General features: G+C 33.4%; 1 protein-coding gene across 2 annotated transcripts in view; it reads left to right on the plus strand.

The window, feature by feature from the left end:
- KRAS (KRAS proto-oncogene, GTPase) overlaps positions 1-12,213 on the plus strand; it is a 37,620-nt gene that overhangs the window by 17,765 nt on the left and 7,642 nt on the right. Inside the window, exons 3-5 of one of the 2 annotated variants that reach the window (XM_084877270.1) lie at positions 1,254-1,432; positions 2,776-2,935; positions 9,960-10,083. In XM_084877270.1, the coding sequence (XP_084733396.1) occupies positions 1,254-1,432; positions 2,776-2,935; positions 9,960-10,079 (459 nt within the window). In that variant the 3' untranslated portion in view covers positions 10,080-10,083. The remainder of the gene's footprint in view (positions 1-1,253; positions 1,433-2,775; positions 2,936-9,959; positions 10,084-12,213) is intronic. The other variant, XM_084877269.1, reaches the window with a different exon arrangement.

The raw sequence follows: 12,213 nt of genomic DNA on the forward strand, positions 1-12,213 counted from the left end.
TTTGTCTTTGTGATTTATTTTAGGTATCTCATGTAAGTGAAATAATAGTTTTGTTTTTTTTTGTCTAGCTTATTTCACTTAGCCTACTGTTTTCAGGGTTCATCCATGTTGTACCATATATTAGAATTTTCATTTTTATGACTGAGTAATATTTTATTGTATTTATATATCACATTTTGTTTATCTACTCATCCTAAATTATAGAAGCCTAATATCCTGAGTGTCTGGTCATCTGGTGACCAGTCGATTGTTCAACCAAAGTGTAATATGCTAATGATTTGCTAAGGCTGCTCAAGCACTTGCTATGACATGCACTGACCACCAGGGGGCAGACAATCGACTGGTTGACCAGTCACTATGATGTGCACTGACCACCAAGGGACAGATGTTCCAACTGATAGGTTAGCTTGCTGCTGGGGTCTGGCTGATTGAGACTGGGCAAGACTGGGCCGGACATGCCCTGGAGCCCTCCCACAGTTCCTCTCTGGCCCGATAGTGTATTGGTGGAATAGTGCATTGGTGGAGTCCCTTTGCCTGGCCTGCACCCTCTTGCAATCCAGGACTCCTCAGGGGATGTTGGAGAGCCAGTTTCAGCTCAATCCCACAGGCCACTCCCCTCAGGAGGATGCCAGATGCAGGGCTCACAGCTGGCGAGCACTGCTGTTGAGGTGGTGGCATGTAAGCCTCGACTGATCGGGACTGATTGGGCATGAGCTTGCGGCAGGTGCAGTGGGGCTGGGATAAGCAGGAGCAGGTAGGGGCTGCAGGCGGCATCGGACTGCTGGTTTCAGCCGGATCCCCGCAGGCCCCCTCAAGGAACCCCACCCGTACATGAATTCATGCACCAGGCCTCTAGTCTGTTAATAAACATTTGAGTTGTTTCTATATCTTGGCTATTGTAAATAATGTTGCTGTGATACAAATTAAATAGATACAAATATCTGTTTGATTCCCTGCTTTTAATACTTTTGGTTATATATCAAGGATTGGAATTACTGGATCATATGGTATAAATAATAGGCATTCTACAATAATGGCTGGGAAACCGTAACTCGTTGCGGTTTTGATTTGCATTTCCCTGATGATGTTGAACATATTTCCCTATGCATATTGGTCATTTGTCTGTTTTGGAGAGATGTCTATTCAAGTCATTTGCCCAGTTGTGACTTAGGTTCTTTTTCTTAAAAGTGTCTTAACACTTTTTTAAAAGTAAAAGTACCCTAATAATCTAGACTGTGTTTCTCCCTTCTCAGGATTCCTACAGGAAACAAGTAGTAATTGATGGAGAAACCTGTCTCTTGGATATTCTCGACACTGCAGGTCAAGAGGAGTACAGTGCAATGAGAGACCAATACATGAGGACTGGGGAGGGCTTTCTTTGTGTATTTGCCATAAATAATACTAAATCATTTGAAGATATTCACCATTATAGGTGGGTTTAAATTGAACATAGTAAATTGACATTAGGACTAATTATATTATTTCACTTATTGAATCTTTGCTAACAACCATACATAAATTATCTAATTTAAATTTTAGAATAATTATGAGATAGGTAATATCCCTATTTTACAGATGAAGTTCTTGAGAATTAGAGAAATTGAGTAACTTGTTCCACTTGCATAGATGGCGTTGCTGGCATTGAGGCGTAAGGCCTGTTTAATTCCAAAAATTGTGCTTTTAACCACTCTTCACTAGAGAAGGCTATAAGCTAGAGCTAGCATAAAAATGAAAACCACCAACAAAAATAGGAAAATGTAACTGAGGGAGTGCCATTTAAGTAGCCTTAAAAATAATCAAGTATATTTAGTGTAGAATTTCTTGGAATCGGATATTAGCTATTTAAAAGAAAAGAAAAAGAAAAAAAAAACAACCCAAAACTTTGAAGTTGTAAACGACAGGTATTAGAACAATTGCAGTTTTTAAAGAAACTGATAAATCAGCCTAAAACTGACTTTTTTTTTTTTTTTTTCAAGATAATCACTATTAAATTTATATTGTTTCTTTGAGGGTTTACAGTTTTCGTAAAACTACATATTCAGCAAACATCCCATTTATTGGCTATGTTTTAACAGTGAGTTAGCCTAGTTAACATGTTTAACATTTTTTACAGCACACTTTCTCTCTAGTCTAGTAATACAGAAAAAGAAATTTGGGTGATTGGTAATATTTTTGTAGAAAAGTTGACTTTTTCATGCTGCATCTTTGAAATTCACTTAAAATTTTGAAGGAAGTTATTTTTACTGCAAATTTTAGAGTTTATTCACATCTTATTGAAAAAGAAGGACTTTTACAGAATAAACAGGGTAGCACACACAGAAATAAAACTCCAGTTGCTTCTTTTTTTGAGAAAAATGTGAAAATTAACGTTATGATTCATGTTTTTTATAAAAACATTTTAAATTCTATACACACTTTTAATAGCATATATAGTATATGTTTCTAAGATTATAATTTTAAAAATTGGGCATATCTTTTTTTTTTGGTCTAGGATTTTCAGTATTTTCTGTTTTATCATGTGACCTCATTGCAAATATGAACCTATTAATTGTAGTTTTAGTATATTTCTAGGTATTTGATCTTTTAAGAGACATAGAAGTTTGCTCTTTAAGATGGGTGAAAACAATACTGAAATGGAGGAACAAGGAAAATTTGGTGTGGTGGGAACCAGGAATTAAATTAAAAGTCTTCATTATGCCATATTTTATAAGAAAAGGTGTGTACAATTTTTGTGTTTCTAATACCTCTCATGCAACTTTTTTTTTTCCTCCCCAGAGAACAAATAAAAAGAGTTAAAGACTCTGAAGATGTACCTATGGTCCTCGTAGGAAATAAATGTGATTTGCCTTCTAGAACAGTAGATACAAAACAGGCTCAGGACTTAGCAAGAAGTTACGGAATTCCTTTTATTGAAACATCAGCAAAGACAAGACAGGTAGGTAAAACTGTAATAAATCCAAATTTATTCTCTTATCTATATCAAGTGATTTTAATTAACCATCTCCTAATAATGTCATTTTGGGGGCAGGAAGGCTAAACATAAATAAATGTACAAGCCTGAGAGCATAACTATTTTATTATTGAGTGTACATTATCAGTTTTTTCTACTGCTATACTAAAGTAGGCAATAAAATTAATTATTTGGAAAATGCTCCCTTAAGGATATGAGAGGGCAGTGCTTCTTAATCCAGTCCCCATGCTATTACTTTTGGCTTGGTTTCTTTCCACATGGAACATTTTCTTCAACTCAGCACATTTTACATTCAATAAATGTGGGGATTTTTTATTTATTATTATTATTATTATTTTTGCTGTGATATTTATAAAGTGAAAGAACGGGGGAACAAATATTGAGTTCCCTGTGTTAGAAGTGCTTTTAAGAGTCTATGTCATATGTTTCTAGATTAAATTTTGTTGTATTTGAAGTACTTTACTTCGGTAGAGTTTTTTTAAGGATATATTTTAGGAGAAAGTTTTCATTAAAGCAAGAGACTATTTAGAAAATAAATAGAACTTCTGTTATTCATTTACTAGGTTGTTCTGACAAAAATTTTTGCAAGTTTGATCTTGACTTCTATTTTTAAAATTATACTTATTTGTTAGTTTATTAATTTTTTTGTTAATCCTTAGTCTGGGATATATTTCCCATCAATTTTTAGAAAGAGTAGGAGGAAGGGGGAGAGGGGGAGAGTGAGGGATAGGGAGAAGAAGAGAGAAACATCGATGTGAGAATGAGACATCGGTTGGTTGCTTTCTGCACATACCCTGACTGGGGCCAGAATCAAACCTGCAACCCAGGTATGTGCCCTTAACCAGGAATCGAACCCATGACCCTCTGGTGCTTGGGCTGATGCTCTAACAACTGACCAATACTGGCGAGGGCCAAAAATTACCTAAAATTTAAAAATAACTTTTCTTTAGGTAAAATAAAATAATTTCAGTTTTATTATTTATCCTACCTGTATGAAATACAGAGTTTAATATATTAAAAAAAAAAATCCTATTTTAAGCCTTTGATTTATAGATTAGATAAATACTTGATATACAGCACTACCCTTTACTTTAGAGGAATTAAGATCCTACATTGATTCCCAGGTCCATAGGCTGGGAAGAGGTTTCGGCTTTGTCTCCTTTTTTTTGGTTGTCTCTGACCAGACTCCTTGTTTTCAGTTAGAGGGGAGGTACTCAAAAAACATGATTATAATATTCATAACTTATCGCCCACCATTTTCGTAGGAAAATTTTACAAATATAAAATTAAAGGAATCTTATTGAAAATGTTTACAAACCTACTACCATTAACAATTTATTCATTAACAAATATTGAGTTCCCCTGTAGTGGTTTGCACTAGTTATAACTTTTAAAGATACTTTTTAAACTAGTTATCATTTTAGTTTAAATTTTATAAAGAAAAAAACCTAGGAGACTGCCTAATGTAAAGAATTGCAAATAGAGCAGTGCTTCTCATACTTTAATACAGGGGTCCTCACACTTTTTAAATTGGGGGCCAGATCACGGTCCCTCAGAGAGCTGGAGGGCCTGACTATATGAACTACTAATTCCTACTGTAACACCTCGGCTGCGCTCACTGCCCAAAAAACCTGGCGGGCCGGATCAGACTCCTCTGCGGGCCGCATGTGGCCCGTGGGCCGTAGTTTGAAGACCCCTGTATTATTAAAGTTTAATATGTTTAGGAATTAACTGGGCTGCTTATTCTTATCTAGATTCTAATTCAGTGGGTCTAGGTTGGACCTGTGATTCTGAGTATCCATCTGGCTCTCAGGGGATGCTACCTTTGGTCCCTGGACTATAGTTGTAGTAGAAACGTAATGGAGGACAATAGAAAGAAGTCTTGTTATTCCCACAGTGCTGCCTTCCACTTCGCATTTGATGAACCTAAAATAGCTGTCTTCTTTCTTTGTTCTGTGGTTACTATTGCAGAAGTATTAGTTCATTCTTAGAGTTTGATATTAATGCTTTAATATACCACAGCATTCATTATTAGAGAACTACCTGGTTTCCTTTTAAAATAGATTTTTAGGCTTTATGCTATATATATATATTTTTTTGTTGTTGGGGGAGGGAAGGTAAGAAAGTGTTTTTGATATGGAAGTGGATTAACTTAAATTAGACATTTATGTGGATCATCTAATGAAAATATAGAGTGATGTAAAGTAATTCTTCACTTCTTAACCTTCTAGTGCTCATCTTATATTTATATACTGTTTTATTAATATCTTTATGTAATTTATGTTGCTAAGCTATAATGTAGATATTTAGTTTCTGATCTTTGTTTTATTACATAGACTTGTTGATTTGCCTTTCAGAAGTTTATTCATCTTCTTCTGTTGAAATTAACTTGATATTTGCATGCTTTTGGAAGACTTTATAAAGCTCTTTTCAAGTACTAATTGTGGAAATTATAAATTTAAAATATAAATTTAAAAATTTTATATCCATTGTTTTGTGAAAATTTGAAGCCCTATTTTCTACAGAGTATTTTATTTGTTACTTATTTGCTATTATTTGAACAAAATAAATATGCATATCCTTGTTGTATTTTAGCAACAACTACTTATTTCATGCCCTACATTTTGGACTTGAGCATGAACCTAAAACACTAACATCAAAAAGATTAAATTTAAGGTAATAGGAAGTTAAAGCTCACATAAGTCAGGGACTGGCACAATTTCTCTGGTACGGGCCAGATAAAAAAGCATTGTGAGCCACAGGTAGTATCTGTTGCATTTTTTTTTTCTGTCTTTCTTTCTTTCTATGTAACCCTTTAAAAATGCAAAAATCATTCTTAGCTTTTGGGCAGTACAAACAAAAGAATGTGGCTACATTTGGCCTTCTGGTTGTAGTGTACGGATGCCCAAATTCTCTGGGAAACTGTATTGTTTGGTTATACAATACATTAGAAGTTAGGGCAGACTTTTCAACTTAAAATTACTAATGTTAGCCTGTAAAAATCTAAAGTAAAACTTAACGCATTCTGTGAAAGGGAAGTAGTGTATGTGTGGAGGGAGAGAACAGGGACATTTTTCCTAATACTTTTTAAGATAAGGGTTGCAGAATATATATTTCACCAACTTTAAAAAGCCCACTACATGGCTAGGATATAATGAATTATATTTCTTTACAGTCATTTTAATCCACATTTGAAAGGCTAAAGTAATGTTTATTTCTGCCAGTATGCATTGTGTGTGGTCCCATGTTCCTACCGTGTAAAGACTGCTACCTGGCTTACATTTATCTGGGCAGATAGCAGCTGCCTGATTTTCCTGGCTGCTTTGGGCAGTGCATGCAGTGTGGGCAGAGGCTGCTGAAACCAAAACATTGACACCATGGTAGTCAGCTGTGTGTTTTCCAGTCTGCTGCAATCAAAGTGGATGACAGAAGCAGAAGTCTCAGATATTTGCTACTCCTGATTCAGCTTTTTTGCTTTCTAAAGGTCTCAATTTGAGCATAATGTGAGAGTTAGTTTTATGAACTTAAAAATATTGAGTGATCCTGGTTTTTATTGGTAATTTCTAGATACTGAAAATTAGTTGTTATAAGACCTCCATTAAAGAAAGTTTTTGATCATATCATTTTAACAAACAAACCAAACAAAAAACCTTATGTACCATATTTTTGTTTATAAGTAGTTGAATTTGTGTACATGAGGTCAATATTTTGAACTTTAGCTTTTTATGAGTTAAAAATATTGATAGTAACTGAGCACCTCCCGTATGCCCTACTTAGCTTCACGATTAGTGGTATTGCTGAATTTAAGTTGTCAAGGCTGTAGTTTGCAAAGTTTTTAGAGAAATTTGGCAGTGCACAGTTCCTTTATAGAATTTACTACCTTGTTTCTCTCATTCTTTTCCCCCAAGAAGGCTAATATTCTTGCATGTGACTGTCTAATAGAATATTATTTCCTTGGGTTTGCAAGAATTTTTGCAGGTAATAAGCCATTCAGTAGGAACAAATACTTGGTTAAAATGAAATCTTAGTTGAAAGCATTATAGACACTAGGATATGGAATGATGCTGTTAACAGTTCTTTATCTAGTATGGAGTACTTGATTACCTTAGTCTCACAGGTATGTTCAGAGAGTAGCTGAGCTGAAAATATTGTCAAATATCTTGATTTTTCAAAAATATTTACTTGTATAAACTTGTACACATTTGTTCTTTCATAAATATTTTCCGTTCTTAATGTATAGTAAAGTGACATTTGAAAATGACTATATACAGTAGTATGCCATAGTATCAGGAATAAATTATTAAGCGCCAGTTAATGCTTAGCAACTATCCACAGTTGGGTATTGAGTTATAATTTCTTTAAAAATTACCTGCAAATTTTGGAATGTGAAACCATTGCTCTGTGCCAGTGCCAGTAGTTAAGGTGCATACAAGGATATATAATAATCTCTCGATGTCAGTATAACCTTAGAGCATATTACCCAAGAAATAAGAAGTATTGAAATCTGAGAAAATATGGTAAATGATTGATTCCTTAAAATCTAATTTAAATTTTCTGTTAGTCAAATTTAATAAAAAAGTCATTTGGGAATAACTTTTCCTGTGTTAATAATTTTAGCAACTGAGGTGCTAATATTGAATATTTTGGTGGTGGGTAATAAACTCTTCTTTTTAATCACTGGCTTCCAATTCTCTCTCTGCATTGCTGGAAACAAAATTATATATTCCGGTATCGGTGATGGGGGTGTGCATACTATTATAAAGTAGACTCTTTCAGACTGATTTTAGAAATAAGTTACAATCAAACTTTGCTTCTGCTAAATTAGTAGAGGACCAAAACTCTGTTTTTCTCCTCTCATAGAATGTTTGAGAACTTCTACATTGACCTTGTAACTTTTTAAAAACAGGCGTAGTAAATCTTTACATTCTTAACAAATATGAGCTTTTACCTGGTTTGTTTTATATATATATATATATATATATATGTATATATATATATATATATATATATATATATTTAATTTCTTGCATTTTCAAATTTAAAAAGTATTATTTGTGAAAATATGTCAAATGCTAGCTCATGCTTTACATTTTACATGCTCTACAAAAGTCACTTTAATGCCTTAAAATATTTTATTTAGCAGTGATAATTTTTAATATATTACTTTTTCAAGGTCTTAGGAGTAAAAGTAAATCCTTTCCTTGAGAATTAATGGTAAATATAAAATTTTATATACAGGTACAAGTGGTAATGTAATTTAAAGTAATACATATTTAATGATTTCAGAAAATTATTGGAAATTTTTATTATGTAGCTAGCTAGTAGTTGATTGATTCCATTAAAAATAAGGTGCACATTTTCTAGGGCTATAGTGATTTTTATATGAGATAACTGAATAGAAATATAAGTACTTTTGAGGTATACATTTTAATATACAGTCAAAATATTATTTAAATGCCCACTTAACTGAAACTTAATTTCATAAATTTTAAGTTAAAGTTTTATTTTAATGGTAAATTACCAAACTTTACCAAAGCAGTTGATATATTTTTGAGATAAAAGTTAATGAATTGAAGTACTTTCTCTTCCTTTATTACAAGCAATGGATATGCAATGACTTTGGCATAAAGAAATTAAGCCTAACCTGTCAATTTACTTCAGTTAATACTAAAATGGCTGATTCTGTGTGCCTGATTTAATTTAAAACTACAAATGCTACATTTGACATGTATTAGCTTTTTAGGTGTTAAGTCCTTTTGGTCACACTTGGTTTGTAGAAAAACTAATATTACCAATTTTAGAGAGATAAAATATTCCAATCTCCATAGTAATTCATTCTTAAAAGTTAAAATAAAATTAAAAACAGTAAGTTTGAAGTTAAATGTACAATAAAGTAGACCAGCTTTCTTAAACACTTCATTCTTTGAGAAGAATACACACAAGTGTTACATCTTCTAAGTTTGTTTGCACTACATGTAGATGAATATTTGTGTGAGTTTCTCTTTTAGATGTAAGCTACTACTTTGATGGTATATTTTTTAAGACAAAGCAGCAGTACAGTTAACTAAACACTTTGTCCCACTTGGCTATTGCCTAATTTTCTGGACTGGAAAATATATTGTTGATCTCCATGTATAATTGTGTTTGTCGCCATAATTTTCTTCCCATAGCCTTAAGCAGAAGTCCCTTTTGCTTATTTAGAATATTTGAATTAGAATGCTAGAAAGTATAAGGTCAGTATAACTGGATTACGTTCAAAAAATTATTTTTTAAGACTTATAAAGATGCAGAATGCACTGCTGCTGTTTTTTTTTGTGTATATTGAACAGTTCACAATGTTTAGAATTTAAATAATGTAGTTATCCATCCACAAAAGTCCCAGTTTCAGTTTCACTTGTCCATCCTAGAAAGTCACTAGACAGTGTTGTAATTGAAGATAGAACTCAAGATTCCAATCTTTTGACCTGACTTTATTTTTAGGTGTGTGGGAGAGGTGTTATTTTTTTATTTTTTATTTTTTTTAAACAAAGGTTAAAATCCTTTTTGTACCACTTTTCTCCTCCCCATGTGGGGTTGGAGTGGGAAGGGGTGGAGGTCAGTGCTATAAAAAGCATTTGTTTCCCCTAACTCAAAGAAATAATTTAAACCTAACTTTAGATTTTGATTAATTCTATTGACTAGCAAACTAATACCTGTACTTAAGTTTTTCAGAATCTCCCCTAATTGCTAATTTGAATTTTCTAAAAAAAAAAAAAAAAAAAAAAAAATCTAATTACATTACAAAACAAAACTGATTTTAAAGAACAAACCAGGATTCAAGCCATATTTGAAAACTGCATCCCCAGTTTTATTCAAGCAATCTGATGTCTGTTTTAAAAATAAATTTTTAAGTAAAGCTCATAATTTCAAACTTATTACACATGGCTGTCCCAATAAATTACTATTACCAACGAAACAGACTTTAAAGAAGTTGTGTTTTGCAATGCAGAGAGTGGAGGATGCTTTTTATACATTGGTGAGAGAGATCCGACAATACAGATTGAAAAAAATCAGCAAAGAAGAAAAGACTCCTGGCTGTGTGAAAATTAAAAAATGCATTATAATGTAACCTGGTAAGTTCAGCATATTGATTTTGGCAGAAAGTCGATGTCTTTCAAAGGAGCAACCACTTTAGGACTACCTAGTTCTGGGCTTTTCATTTGAAATATTAAAAGAAATCTTAGGGGAGGAGGGTGGAGGGATGGATAGAAAATGTGAAGGGAAATAAGAGGTAAAAAAATAAATTAAAAATTTTTTTCTTGGACAAATTCAAAGTAAAAAAAAAAAAGTATCTTTTCTTAAAAAAAAAATAAATAAAAGAGAACCCTATAGTATGTTTTCATAATTAGTATATTGGAATTTTTAGTTTAATGGATTTTTATTATAATTGAGGCAGTTTTGATGGCTATAGACTACATTTGTCATTGGGTCTAGGAAGAAAGAAATTAAAGAAACCATATAGAGTTTATAATAAGGTTGCATGGCCCAGAAGGTAGAAAAGGGCAATTGCTAACAATTCTAATTAATTGGCATCAACACATCTTTTTTCCTAAGTTAGAAACTGGGAGTCGTCAGGTGACTCCTGCTTCCTTCTTTTAACCCCCATTTGAAGACCACTACAAATTCGGATGATGTTACATTCTAACTTTTACCACATCATTAGTTCAGTCCCATTTCGTTTCTTGCTGGGACTATTATAACCTCTTATATGGTTTTCTTGTTGCTGTCTTCATTCACGGTGCAACCTGAAATATCATTCTCTTATTTTTAAACCCAGTCACTGACTTCCTATTAACTATGGAATTAAATCTCAAACTTCATAACATCCTATATAATAAAAGGCTAATATGCAAATTGACCAAACTGCAGAACGACTGGTCACTATGATGTTCACTGACCACCAGGGGGCAGATGCTCAATGCAGGAGCTGTCCCCTGGTGGTCAGTGCACTCCCACAGGGGATCGCAGCTCAGCTGTGGTGGCAGGAGCCTCTCCCACCTCCATGGTAACACTAAGAATGTTCTACTGTCTGTGGGGAGAGCGGGCCTAAGCCATCTGTCAGACATTCTCCAAGGGCTTCTGGACTGCGAGAGGGTGCAGGCCAGGTTGAGGGGCTCCCTGAGTGCACTGGGCCTCTAGTGTTATCTAAGGCTCTTAACTCCCTCCTATCTCTGGCCTTATCTCAAAAAATTCCTTGGAAATTACTTTACCCTTATATAAATGAACACCATATATTTTCTTACTGTCCCTTGTGTCTTGACTATTGCTCTTGTTTAGAATACTAGTATTCTTATCCCCTACTCTTATAAATTAGCTAATACTTTTTTGTGATTCTATAATCTGTCTTCTAAGAACCTTTCTTTAAACCTTTACCAGTGGTTCTCAACCTTTCTAATGCCGCGACCCTTTAATTCAGTTTCTCATGTTGTGGTGACCCCCAACCATAAAATTATTTTCACTGCTGCTTCATAACTGTAATTTTGCTACTGTTAATGAATTGTAATGTAAATATCTGTGTTTTCCAATTGTCTTAGGCCACCTTGCTAGCAATTCTCAACCTGTGGTCACAACTGTAGAGCCTAAGACCATCGGAAAACACAGATATTTACATTACGATTCATAACAGTAGCAAAATCACAGTTATGAAGTAGCAGTGAAAATAATTTTATGGTTGGGGGTCACCACAACATGAGGAACTGTATTAAAGGGTCGAGGCATCAGAAAGGTTGACAACTACTGCTTTAGACTGAGTATAATGCCCTTCCTGTGTATTCCCAGTATACTGTTCTTAAACATTACATGCTTACCCTATCACTTGAAATAACCTCTCTTATATTTGATTCCTGTCCTGTAGAATCTTAAGAAAGCCAGAATCACATATTTTTTTCATTTTTACATATCCTTACCTAATAAAGTTGCTGGTACTTACGAGCTGATCCATTGGATTTTATTGCATGTGATTTTTCAATTTCCTTTCTAAACCAATCCATATTATACTGGTCTTGCTCAGAAAACCCATCACTCAATAGATGCCATAAATTTTATGCCAAAGATTTAGATTTTGATGTATATTGTTTGATGTATATTTATAATTTTATTTCATGTTCCTTTAGAACATGAAATAAAATTATAGGATATAATTTATTGTGCTGATTAAACTAAAGGTAGAAGTCTTTATTATATGAATTTGAAGTCATAAATAA

Source organism: Pipistrellus hanaki (assembly GCF_964339955.1).
Source record: "Pipistrellus hanaki genome assembly, chromosome: 3".
In the NCBI taxonomy this organism is placed as follows: domain Eukaryota; kingdom Metazoa; phylum Chordata; class Mammalia; order Chiroptera; family Vespertilionidae; genus Pipistrellus; species Pipistrellus hanaki.